The sequence below is a fragment of the Etheostoma spectabile genome, chromosome 6 (assembly GCF_008692095.1).
Source record: "Etheostoma spectabile isolate EspeVRDwgs_2016 chromosome 6, UIUC_Espe_1.0, whole genome shotgun sequence".
Classification (NCBI taxonomy): Eukaryota; Metazoa; Chordata; class Actinopteri; order Perciformes; family Percidae; genus Etheostoma; species Etheostoma spectabile.
The window spans coordinates 18,933,048-18,946,126 of NC_045738.1; the positions used below are offsets into that span (position 1 = coordinate 18,933,048).

At 44.3% G+C, this 13,079-nt stretch overlaps 1 protein-coding gene across 21 annotated transcripts in view; it reads left to right on the plus strand.

Moving 5' to 3' along the window:
• Positions 1-3,775: 3,775 nt before the first annotated feature.
• cspg5a (chondroitin sulfate proteoglycan 5a) overlaps positions 3,776-13,079 on the plus strand; it is a 58,520-nt gene continuing 49,216 nt past the window's right edge. For 11 of the 21 annotated variants that reach the window (XM_032517584.1, XM_032517585.1, XM_032517574.1 and 8 more), the window contains exon 1: positions 3,776-4,372. In XM_032517584.1, coding sequence (XP_032373475.1) covers positions 4,276-4,372 — 97 coding nt within the window. In that variant the 5' untranslated portion in view covers positions 3,776-4,275. The remainder of the gene's footprint in view (positions 4,373-13,079) is intronic. The other 10 variants (XM_032517578.1, XM_032517581.1, XM_032517586.1 and 7 more) reach the window with 1 other exon arrangement.

Genomic DNA, 13,079 nt, shown 5'->3' on the forward strand with positions numbered 1-13,079 from the left:
AAAAAGGCACAGGTGTAAATGATAAAATCAATCACGGTTGACTTGCATGTAGCCGCTTGAGTGACAGGGACTACAACAGAACGGAGACATCGTGAATGTTATGAGTAACACCTGTGCTTTTCCTACTGTGACCAAATATCTGCTGTGCAAAAGGTCTACTGAGGGGACTTTGTATTAATTAAGAAGACCAACTTTAGAAGACACCCACCTTATTCGGTCAACTCAGGCTGGTTGAGCTTTTGGCTGAACTGGATTTATCAACGATGTCTTTACACTGGAGCTGCACTACAGTAGAAGGAGAGTGCTTCACAGCCAATGTGGAGATGAGGATTGACCATATGGCCATGTGAGTGTTAAGATAAGTTTGGAAAAATCTAAATCCATACGTTAACAATAAAACATTAAAACCAGGGCACAACTCATTTCTATATGCACAGCAAACCACAAACAAGCTCCAAGGCCACATTGTGTTTCCGTGAGCTTGTATGTGATAAAGAGGGAGCTAATTAGACTTGATACCATGTGGTCTACATGTATAGAGATGCAGGTAGTAAAATGACCCCAGGTCTGCTATAACCCATTTTCACACTGACTGTATTATGTATTTTCCAGTTGCAAGGGCTGTGAATGATGCAACAACATTGAACTCACACATAATTAGATTAATGCATGAGTCCCTCTCTTCTGATGCCATAAGAGGTTTTGTGTGGCTGCAAACACAATCTGGCAAACTATATTTCTGCTCTTGCGTTGCCTTTCACACCATGTCTTTGTTTTGAATTAATGAATAAGGTGAGCTAGCAAGCGCTAATAACCTAGCATTGATTCACAAATCCATCCATAATACCACCCAACTGTTAATTTGTTCCCTTTTGTGTTGCAAATGAAATTTGGGAAGTTGTATGATGCTCTAACTTTTTTTATTGCTTCTGTGCGTCCTGTGAAAAACATTGAAATTACATTTGTAGTGAATCAACAAAAAAAATCACATAAATTGGATTGCTTTTGCTGTGGACCATGACAGGTGCAGCAGTGTAGAGAAAAAAAAAAAGTGAGTTCCACTGTTTGTTCAACTTTATTAAGAAAGGGGGCGATGAGGGATGTAATAAGTGTTTGATATACTCAGGGTGGCATATCAGACTTATTCTCTCAGAGATAGAGATCGAGGGAGGGGGAGGTCTTTGTTTTTGAGGTGAACAAGAGGGATTAAATGGCCCCCTAATCCTTGTGTTGATGAGCACTGTCCCCCATTTATTATCAGCAAAGTGGTCGGCCTGCGCTGTCACAACAACAGCACGTGACCCTCCGTCGAACGTGATAGCTGAATGATGAAACAACCCTGAAATACTGAGGTGTGCGTGTGTGAGATGTCAAGATTGTCCTATTATAATAGAGGACTAACTCACATCCTGTTTCCTGTCATCAGCGTGTACTGAGGCAGATTCTTTGTCATTGATAATTAAGTCATTTATCTAACAACAAAATGCAAATGATTCCAGTTTTACATATTGAAACATCTTACCAATTATGGGATGAATTGCCATGACATGTAATACAAATATTCATGTTTGCTTCGGGGTGAATTCTCAATAATTCCCGGAACTGCTAGCATGGCTGTCTTGTTGGGTGTTAAAAAGCGTCGATTAATTGGCACCTATGACTGACCTCAGACAAGAATACAGCTCAGTTGAGTCAGAATACTCATGGACAAGAGTAAGACCAAATAGGACAGACGAAAAGACTACTTTATTTAGTGAATTGGATCGGGGTGGATGATACAACCAAAAGAAGTGTGCCCGGAATTTGATTTAATAACAGATTTTGTTGTTGTCCCCCTGTCCAACGCTGCTGTCAGCTCATATTGGCATCACACAGTGGAATAGATAAATCCGCTTTTCCAGTGAAATCAGATAAAAGAAGAAATGAGCAGGAAGGTTGGTAGTGTGAATGCAATCTTGTTGTAATCATAATGAATACACTGATGGTTGTGTGGATCAGTGTATGAAGGAACAAAAATCAAGGACAGGTTCTTAGTACCTATTCAATTCCATTTTTTTGGAAATGAAGCATTTTCTGGGAGGATACACTGTGTTCATACAGTGTTCCCAAAACATGTCTCTGCTAGAAAGAGGACCATATTTTATATGATTTAAATGGAAGCCACCAAAATGTCCTCTTGACCTACTTTTCACATTTCACCAAACTGTTTCCTATTCCACTAAACATTTTGGATTTGTTGGCATTGCTTCTGCTTTTACACACACACACACACACACACACACACACACACACACACACACCAAAACACACACACGAGTTGCCCGCACCTCTCTCTTTATGCTTTTTTTTTTTGTGTGGTGGAAGATGCCCCCGACCCCCGACCCCTCCACGCCCTTCCCCCGGGGCCCTTGGGCATCATCCCGTGTGCACCCCCATGTGCCCTTCCGACCCAGCTCCTTTTCACCCAGACAACCCAGTCTTCCCCACCCCCTTCTCCTCCCCCTTTTGTTTGGTTCTCATGTCACACCATTGCACAAAGCTTGTGTGTTTGCACGGCATCACACTACACATTTGTTGGGTTTACATAATCCAATTTTTTTATCCACTCCGACACACACACACACACACACACACACACACAACACACACACAAACACACCCATGAAAAGAAGTTTAGCTCCTTGGTTATAGACCGAGGAGAAACAAAGTGTCCAGGCGAGTGTGCCACTCCTGTTGAGGTCCACACTCCGCTGATAGGAAAAAAACTGGGCGTGGGAGGGGGTATGATATAGGGAGTATGGGAGGGTGGAAAAGTTTGGAAAGGGAAGGAAGTAGGCGCGGGGGATGTCTCGAAGTTGAGCTGGAGGGGGGGAGGGGGGAGCCATCGTTTTGCGCGGAGTGAGGGGAGACGAGGGAAAGAGGCTGTTTCCCCGGGGCGAAGATTTTGGATAGGGCGTGAAGAGGGGGCAGTAAGGAGTGGAAAATAGATATATATCATCTTTTTGCGGTGTGGGGGGCCCCCATTTTCGGGACCGGGGAGGCTTGAAGTCTTGGACCATTCAATCTTGAAAGCGAGGATTGTCTTTGGGAGAGGGGTGACAGTCTGGAAGGGTGGACAGTCCAGACAACGTATGAGGGGGTGCACGGGGGGGAAGGCAGGAGGGGGTCTGCCTAGATAGTAAGTGGGTCCGGGACAGCGCAGCATGGGATGGGTATCTTTAGAAGAGAGGGCTGGGAGGCGCAGGGGGAGGAAGTGTCTGGGAGTGGCGAATGGAGTTGGGGGGGACAGTTTCAGGGGTGGATGGAGTGGGGACAGATTTGACCGGAAAACTGAATGAGACTTCTAAGAGAGGTGCAGGACGGACTAAGTTTGTGTCAGGCAATGGACTTGAAGGGAGAGGGGAGAATGCTTCTGGAGACAGGGGGAGCAATGAGTACTTGGGAGGAGGACAAAGTGAAGAGAGAGAAAGTGGACGGCTGGGAAGGACATGACATTGTGAGGAGGAGGAGGGAAACACCTCTGGAAGGGGAAGGAGGTTTAAAAAGACAAGTCCTGACAGATTAGAAGTGGGAGGAGAAGAAGAGGATGGAAAAAGGCTAGGGAAGAGGAAAGATGTGTACTATGGAGGACAAAAATGTAGGAAAAAGTTTTAGAAAAGGGAAGGATGGAGAGAGGGGGGACAGGGAAGCGTCTTGGAAAGGGAGGAGGGGAGGAGTAGGGGAGGTATGAAGGGAGGGGGTGGGGGTACAGGGGGATAGGGGGGCATCAACTACACTCTTTTCTTCTCCCCAGATGATGAGAAGGCTGCCGAGCGCGCTGCCCTCCGCCGTGCGTTTGTTTGCCTCTCAGCCACAAAGTGCCCAGCGCACCGATCTGTTCCGAGCCCAACCAAGCCGAGCCGAGCCGAGCGGAGCGTGCGTCTGCACCCCCCTCCACACACATACGCCCCCCGCCCCCCCGCCTCCACCACCACTCCACCCTCGCCGTCTCCGACCGCCGTTCTGTGGCAATGGAGCCGTAACCAAGCTCAGTGTGCTTTAACGGAGCCGAGCGTGAGAACCCGACGGATCCGGCGGAGACCAAGCGGCTATGGAGGAGAAGCGCAGCCAGGCTGGAGTCTAGACTGCACGGAAATCAACACACCCGGATTACATTTTTGCAATATTTTTTTTTTAAACTCTAAAATCAATCTTTGAACAGGGATTTCCTTTTTTTTTTTTTTTTTTTTACTTTCGTCCGATAGTAGCCTATTATTTGATCACTGCACGGCGAGGATGCAGGGAAAGGAGTTGAGCTTTTGCACAGGATGCTGGAGACTAACGCTGCTGTCGTGCGTCTTGGCACTGTACTTGATCCCGCTGGCTGTCCACGGTAAGAAACTGCCCTCCACATGTGCACTTCAATCATGCAAAAAATGTCCACCTTTTATTATTGCTCCATGTGTGTGTGATGTGCTGCAGCAGCAGCAGCAGCAGCGCGTCCTCTCTCTGTGGACCCAGGGTACCTAAACACACTCCCACAAGGCAGCCAGAAAGGAGGTCAGTGAGGCTCGGATTGTAGGTTAGGAAGCACTGCACACTCAACTGGTATTGATAGACTATTGATTAGTACAAATTTGATGACATTTTTCTGCACATTATATTGGTTTTTATACAACTTGACATTTTCCAGTTGCTAGATTTTGGAGAATGATCTGTCCTCAACTATAGGCTTATGTGAAAAATAGCCTACACACTTCATACCATGCTGTAGTATTATTATAATATTTTTCAAATTGCATAGGAATCTTATATCGATGTCACACATGACATTAAGTCATTATTGAACACTATGTCCCTACAAGGATATTTTAGAGATGTCACAAGAGACAAAACACGAAATTAGGTCACAATAAAGGCACAAGTAGAAAATCTGAGCCCCTATGGGTATTACAGAGACACATGAGGGGGTAACAATGAGGTCAATATAAACCAACTGGGCACCATATAGACACACTGCAAGTTAGAATTATTAGGACATTAATTAAAACATGGATTGTCCCACATTGTAAAGCTATAGAAGGGCTACCATTATAGGGATATATTAAGATGTGAACATACAATAAGGTGACTATGAGCTCAATGCTGAGTATACATAGGCTACGCGTAAAAATACCATTTTTACCGGTAAAACATTATCTTAAAAGGCAATCACAGTTGAATTAGTGTTGCAGGTGCATTAAAAGCCACTGTAGGAATATTATAGGAGAAATTACAGAGATGTGTGGCAGTGACAGCGTCCAGCCGATGCAGTAACCCGGATCCCCGGAGGCGCACCGGCACTACAGCGACACAAAGGCGAGGATTAGGGCCGGGGGGGGGGGCTTTATGAATAATTCATGATGGGATCTGGACGGACATTCTGATACACCGAGAGGGAAGAAGAAGGAGGAAAAAAACACCAGAGTAAACATTAAAAAAAGACACGAAGGCTTTCTTTCTCTCTCTGTCTCTTTGTCTGAGGGCCATTGCGCACATTACTGTCAGATTAATAATGCAGGAGCGTGCACGAGATGAAAGCAGTCTGGCGTTATAATCCAATATAATCTGGTTGATTCTTTTTCATTGCAGCGGCTGACATTCATAAAATCATATTGTTATTGGGTGGGTTTTATTTGAAGAGCAAAAATCGGTCTGGAAGGTTTTTAAAGGAGGAAAAAAGAAAAGCATCCAAGAGCAATTTTCCCTGTCAGCTGCAAATCTTAGCCAAATGTGAGCCAAAATGATTTAGCACACTGACCAATTTATGCCCTTTCAGTCATCAGCCTTTGTTTCAGTTTTCCCTTCAAGTTTAATGATATGAGGTTCTCTTTTTGCTTTTTAAAAGTGGCAAGTGCATTTTTTTCCACCCCTAATGCCTTATAGAAATGTAACATATGAGAGTAGGACCAGTTTTCAAAGCTTGTCCAGGCAGTGTAATGCACACACATAAGTCCATTGTATAGATCACTTGTCTTTATCGCCTGAAAGCAACTGTAACATCTAAGAGTTAATGAGAGGATCGATAGGCTTCCACTATATGAAGCTACAGCAAGTAGGAGCTTAGCTTAGTTAAGAGAATGGAAGCGGCTGACCAATGTCAGCTGGAAAAAATGTAAATGTAGAAACATCAATTTGAGTTTTAATGTGGTTTATATGCATGAGTATTTCTCTGCTGAGCGCAGTGACTTCCTAGATTCTCAATTTCACTCAAAACCGGTGATGGCAATCTCATGGTGACACTAGAGGAAAAAGCAGGAGATCATCAAAAGATAGAGTTAGGATGTGTGTACCTAATATGTTTGGACAACTGTAGAACCAGGAACCATACATTGCCGTCTATTGCCGCACAGCTAGTGTGGCTAAAACTACGTAAGTGTAAGTTAAGTGGATGTTAAAAATAATACAAATACCACATGATCAGCCTAAACTCCCATTTTACCACTGATTAGCACTTCATAACTCCCATTCAGAAATATTTTTGTCAATTTTCCTCAACGCTGCTGCAGGGAGTTCCCTCGAACTCAGGTGAATACTTAACAAGAAGATTTTGACAGATCTGGTGCGGACGCCTTAAAACCACCTTGGGCTAAGCCGCCTCCTCCATCCCCTTCATACACACACACACACACACACACACACACACACACACACACACACACACACACACACACACACACACACACACACACACACACACACACACGTACATCTTCTCGCTTCACCGGTGGAGTGTGAAGGCAGCAGCTTGCCCCACATCTGTGAATGATGCTCTGACAACCAAGGCCAACTGCCCACGAACTGACAACAGCCGACCAGAATACCGCCGGGCATTTCCTGACGGCGTTTTTTCTCCGGTGGCCATTTTCAATCCTCCTCCTTCTGTGTATTTCATAAAGATGATATGCTGCCGTCCCTCCCATCTTCCCCTCCCCCATGCACGGTTAAGCTGTTAGATAGGTGATTGACGGGCTAATGGTTTCAGCACTAAAACCCAATGGATGTTCAGCCTCATCTGTGCCCGTCTCCCTTCATCTTCCTCCTCTTCCTCTCTCATGGCCTGTTGACACATATCTGCTTGCCGGCAGATTATCTTTGATGTGCAATGGGTTCATCTTCAAGCCAAATCCCCCCCTCCATGACTCCACTAACCCAATCTATATCTTCCTTTACCGCAGTGTGCAGAAAGAAAAAGCAACAAAAAATAGATAACCAAACATAAAGATTTGTGCCGTCTACAGCTCTGGTTATTGGTGAACAATGGCTTTGCAGTCTCTCCCCTCTGCATCTTCTCTGTCGCCATGGAAACCACACATATCCACGGACACTGGCTGGCAGAATAGCACGTTCATATCGCCGCCATAATGTGTTCACGCTTTGAATTTCAATAAGGCTCAAAATGCTGGTTGGAATTTGGCACGGGCTGAAATGTCTTACCAAGTCTGGTGGCTCTACGCCGTGTGTGTGTGTGTGTGTGTGTGTGTGTGTGTGTGTGTGTGTGTGTGTTGTGTGTGTGTGTGTGTGTGTGTGTGGTGTGTGTGTGTGTGTGTGTGTGTGTGTGTGTGTGTGTGTGTGTGTGTGTGTGTGTGTGAACCCACTGGCAATGGGTGTAGTCCATCATTACCAGCTCTAAATCATAGATGATATCATTATTTGTATTGGTGTATTCATTACTTCTTGCATAATGATTTCATAACGCGTACCGTGTTTGGATTTTCAGCAGATGTACACTGGCTGTGTGCAAACATCTGTTTTTGATTCCAAATTTAAATCCAAGAAGGAAGAGTATTGCAACTTCAAAACGTCTTCGTTAGAACTTGTGATTCTCTTAAATCTTTATTGACACGTTCAACAGAAAGCAGAGAAATTGACCGTAGTTTGTGTATGTCAGATTTATTGTCTTCTAAGAATGAGTGACGGACGTCCAGAGGACCAGGACCTTTCGATTCATCAAGCTACAACGCATGTCAACGGCGGAAGCCTTAATGGCTCCAGTTAAAGGACAAATCGGGGGTGGCAGTAGCTCAGTCCATAGGTTGGGTTGGGACCAGGAGGGTCACTGGTTCAAGTCCCCGTATGGACCAAAAAGAAGGAGTGTGGATTGGTGGCTGGAGAGTGTCACTTCACCTCCTGGGCACTGCCGTGCTGTTGAGCAAGGCACCGTACCCCCCACCCGCTCAGGCGCTGGTTCGGCTGGCAGCCCACTCACTCTGACATCTCTCCATTAGTGCATGTAAGATCCTGACATGTGTGTGTGTGTAGTTCAGGACTGTGTGTGACTAAACAAGTGTGGACACAGAGTGTAAATTGTAATTTCCCTATTGGGAAATAAACAGTATAAAAAAAAAAAAAAAAAAAAAATCCTGCGCAAAATGAACCTAGTGCTTAAAAACACACGTGTACCGAGTCGACCGGGCTCTGGGAGATGTTTTCATGCTAATCGAATGTGACCAGTTTTAGCACAAACCGCTAATTAGCTTATAACCCTAGTCGTTGGGGCACGCAAAAGTAAAAAGACATTGCTATGTCTACAGCCTACCACTAACAAGGCTCAAAATAGCAACACGCTTCCACGGTAGCCTGATGAGTTTTTCCAAGATGGCGCCTGCTTGTATATATCTTTTTACAAAGTTCTCAATGCTTCGGTGTCCATGTAGGGACTCTAGTTTTGCTATCGTAGAAGTGTGGTGCTTTGTTAGTGAAATAACAATTTCTTCTTACTCCACCCGTGCCCCGACAACTAGCGTTATTAGCTCATTAGAGCATATCCCAGAGAACGGTCGACTCGTTACACGTGTGTTATTAACCCTTGGGTTCATTTTGAGCCGGAATTGTCCTTTTAAGAAAAGTCATAAGCAGTAACGTGCTATTATATTAGCAAAGTGACAGCATAAGGAAAGACTGCAGGGATGTCGGTTTTGTCATAGTAGGAACTGTTGGGATCCGTTATAAGATACTGGATGTTTAAAATATTTTCATTTTGTTACTTTTAGGTTTGTGTTTAATTTTTGTAACGTCCATATTGGAGGATTCTTCACCTCCATAATTTGCATAACAATCATTCCCTAACTTTAACCTTAGTGTTGCCTTTACTTTATTTTGATCACTTAGTGTAAGTGCTGCTTTCCAGGGAGTCCTCTGTACATTACAGACAAACAATAAGACAGTTAAAAATTGTAATGCTTATTAGATGAATCAAAAAACTAATCAAAGACTATTTTCATAATCAGCTAATTAAAGTTAGTAATCACGTACCTTTTTCAGCTGTTTAACCGTGATGACTCCTTCCTCTGTTTCTCATCATTATAAATTCAGTAAGTTAGTTTTGTGGCCATAAATCAGACAAAACAAGCAATTTGTCATCATTTTGTCCCTTTTTTAGATTAAACAACTGAGAGGCGTTTTTAAAAGAGAGGGACAGAAACGTTTCTCGCTGCACTAAATTAGGATCGGTCCAGGCTATTATTGTGCTCTCATCCCAGATAAACCTGTTTGTCATCCTAATCTCATTTGTAATATCCTCCCACCTGGATCTGGCTGCAGGCCAACAAAATATAGCCACAGACGTGACCCAGCCAGCTGCTGGCTTTTGTGTGTGTGTGTGTGTGTGTGTGTGTGTGTGTGTGTGTGTGTGTGTGTGTGTGTGTGTGTGTGTGTGTGTGTGTGTGTGTGTGTGTGTGTGTGTGTGTGTGCACAAATGTCCTCATACAACAAAGTAACAATAAGCAGTTTGGTGTCCTAATTTGCAGTGCTCTTTTGGAGGGTGTGCCCTGTTCAGAACAGGCTGATTGTTTTCCAGTGTTTTTCTTCCCTACCTTAAGTTGCCTGATTGAACCGCACTTATACAAGAGAGGGTTAATCTGGCTTTTCTCGGCTGCAGCTCACCTGAAGATTTAGCATGTCCCTTTTTTTCCCCCGACTAGCCGTCTACAGCGTGCAAAAGGCCAGAGAAATGTGGGCACCCAGCAAAAAACCAAGGTGCTGGAGAGCCCAAGATCCTGGGCGTCCATGTGTTTGTGTACGATTCATTTCATCATTTGCATGTAGGGTAGCAATTTTTTGCCGGATGACCACTTTTTTTGCATGACCCACTGTGAAGACATGCTTGGGCGATCCGTTGGTTGCAGAGCAGAGTTGGTGAACCCCAATCAATGAGTAGCCTTCGGATGTAGCCACTCTGCAGCCCGGCTGCTGTGCTCCGCATGCAGGAGACACACGCACAGAGGTTTCTGGATTTATAGTTAGTTTGATATGATAACAGAGAAGAGCAGGATTTATTGACGGAACGTTAAGCTATAGCTCACAAGTTTTACGGCATGCATCATCATTACATAAACGCACTGCAGCCGGTCAGCGCGGTCTCCACCTGATGATCCTCGCACACAACAGCAACAGAAAACCTGCAGTCAAATCTCTTTAGTCTCTTTAGTCTCTTTAGTCTCTTTAGTCGTATACTCTGCCTCTACGCTTTCACGTATCATGGATCTAGTCAATTTCTTCCTCCTTTAAACAGCTGTTACCTGTAAAATGGAAATCTAAATATCCTGCGTTTCAGTGGGAGATTTATTTGTCCCATTATGAGCCGATCTATTGTGGCATACTAACACACTGCTTGTTTGGTAAGCTTTGTGTCACCAATAATAATGAAGAGCCTGTGCCTTTTAATGAAGGAATTGATTGATTTTATTTGATGATTTGACAACTGTGCATGACAGTAGTCAGTCACTGAGGATAAAAACGAGCCACGTGACATGTTTCCATTGTGGTCCGCAAGATGAACAAAAACAACACAATAGATTAACGGCTACAGCTCACTGTACCCTGAAGCTATTGTTTCCCATTGTGCTGTTTTTGAGGCTTTTCAAACTGGACATAAATACATTCCTTGGGGGAACTGCTTATCATTAGCATAGAAATAATCTGGAAATCTGTAAAAAAATAAATAAACAATAAATAAGTCTAATGCCATATTCTAGATGGCAATTTTATATTGAAATTCAGGGTATGAACCCTGACCAAGGCTAATTATGTCACTACGCTCTGTTATAATTACTATGTACTAAAAATTTCAATGTGAAATTGCCATCTAAAATATGGCTTTTAGATAAGTGCGTTCTTCTTCTTTTTTTTCTTTTTTTTTTTTTTACTTCTGTGTTCCCTTCCAAAGAGCACCTGGACCTTTTCTCTTCTAAAGATTAAAAAAAAGAAATGTCTGCATCAGCCTTTCTTAAACTCATTTAAAGCACAATGTCATCCAAGAAGTAAGAGTGTGCCTTTGTGCCGGTGTTCTCGTCGTCCTTGTCGGCGTCCAGGTGTTTTTTCGCTGCCTCTCTGACACGCAGGTGTGACAGTTGTTCGGGACGTCCTCGGCCGGGGTTGGCAAGATGTTTTTTTGCCGCAGCTGGAGAAAGTCCTCGAACGCCCCGCCAAAGTTTCAGCTGAGCTGTCTGATAGTGACGGGCTGCTTCTTCCCTTCCTGTTCAAAGACAAAACAATTAGCGTAAAGTATGTGTGTGTTGTTTTAGCAGTGCTGAGTTGGCGTTGTTCTCAACTCTGGGTGCCCTTGAACGGTAATTTACATCTTTGTGTGTGTTCATGTCAGCGGTGTGGGAGAGAAAAATGATGGAAGATGGAATAGGAGCACATCTTTTTGTTTGTGCAGTGGCTTGCACCTGTCTCCCCGTGTATGTGTTTATAGTATGGCTGCTTTCTAAGGTCTATATGCCATAATTATGCGAGTGTGTGTTTGTGCGTGTGGTTTGTGGGTGCTACACTGTCTGTGGATCCGTGTGTCCTTGGTGAGCGAGTCATTGAGTTCATGCTCGTGCCCGAGCTCCCCTCTCCTCTCCGTCTGGCCGTGCACGGTCCTCGTTTCTTCCCAGCCCTTTTCTTCTGCTGCATGATGTCGTATTAGCATTCAGTCCGCCCATCACACGCTAATGGGAACACACACACACACACACACACACACACACACACACACACACACACACACACACACCTGTCATGGCAACAAAACAAGGTTCAGCAGAAAGAAACAAAATCATAATTAGAGAGGAGGATTTATGTGGTTTGTGTGTTTGATGTTTTCTCTCGTTTGATGAGTTTCTTTAAGTTCAGACTCACACGATAGCGCAGAATGGCGTCCCGTTTCCCTGGCGACAGTCACTGTTGGTTTCTTTTAAACCGCGAACCCGATTGTTGCCCAGCATTATTCGATATGTCAAACATTTAAAAACCATTTGGGGGGGGGTGGGTGGGGGGGGTGAATTTTAATTGACAGACAGTTAAAAATCAGGTCACAAGGGAAGAAAAAAGAGGCTGTCTCTATGTCAATGCATACATTCAGTATGCATGCACTTAACACACAGTTTGTGTTCAAATCTTATATGCGTGGCCTCATACACGGGCATGCACGTCTACACACCCACAGCATCACATTTTCAACCTCATAATAACAGTTCTTCAAAGATAAATACGTGTGTGTGTGTGTGTGTGTGTGTGTGTGTGTGTGTGTGCGCACAATGTGTGCAGATGCAGATCTTGTCGGGTTTTGCAAGGCAGAGGCAGAGAGCGTTTCCATGGCAATGCATCCTTCCTCCATCCTACCACCTGTGGAGTCAGAAGTGAAAAGGATTTATGGGATGGAGGGTGGGGTGGGGGCGGGAGCGAAAACACAGAGAGGAGGCGAGAAGCAGAGAACAAAACGCTCAGAGAAAAAGAGAAGATGTGGAAGGATTTATTTGACCGGGAAAACAGAGGAGAGAGGGATTGAATTTATGAGATGACAAGGGTGAGACGAAGAGGCGGCGAGGAGACGGCAAGACAGAGAGAACAAGGAAGTGAAAACGATGAATGAAAGAAGGAAAGATGGAGGAAGGGAGAGAGTGGCTGGTGTAAAATCGATGCAGAGGTTTTCAATCAGAGTCGAATGCAGAGTGTACATTTCCTCCTCATATCGATATTAATGAGCAGCCTTGAGTAAAGATTAAAACGCCTCATACCTTATTCATTAGCGACTGAGTGTGAGAACGAGTAAAGAGATGTGTGTGTGTGTGTGT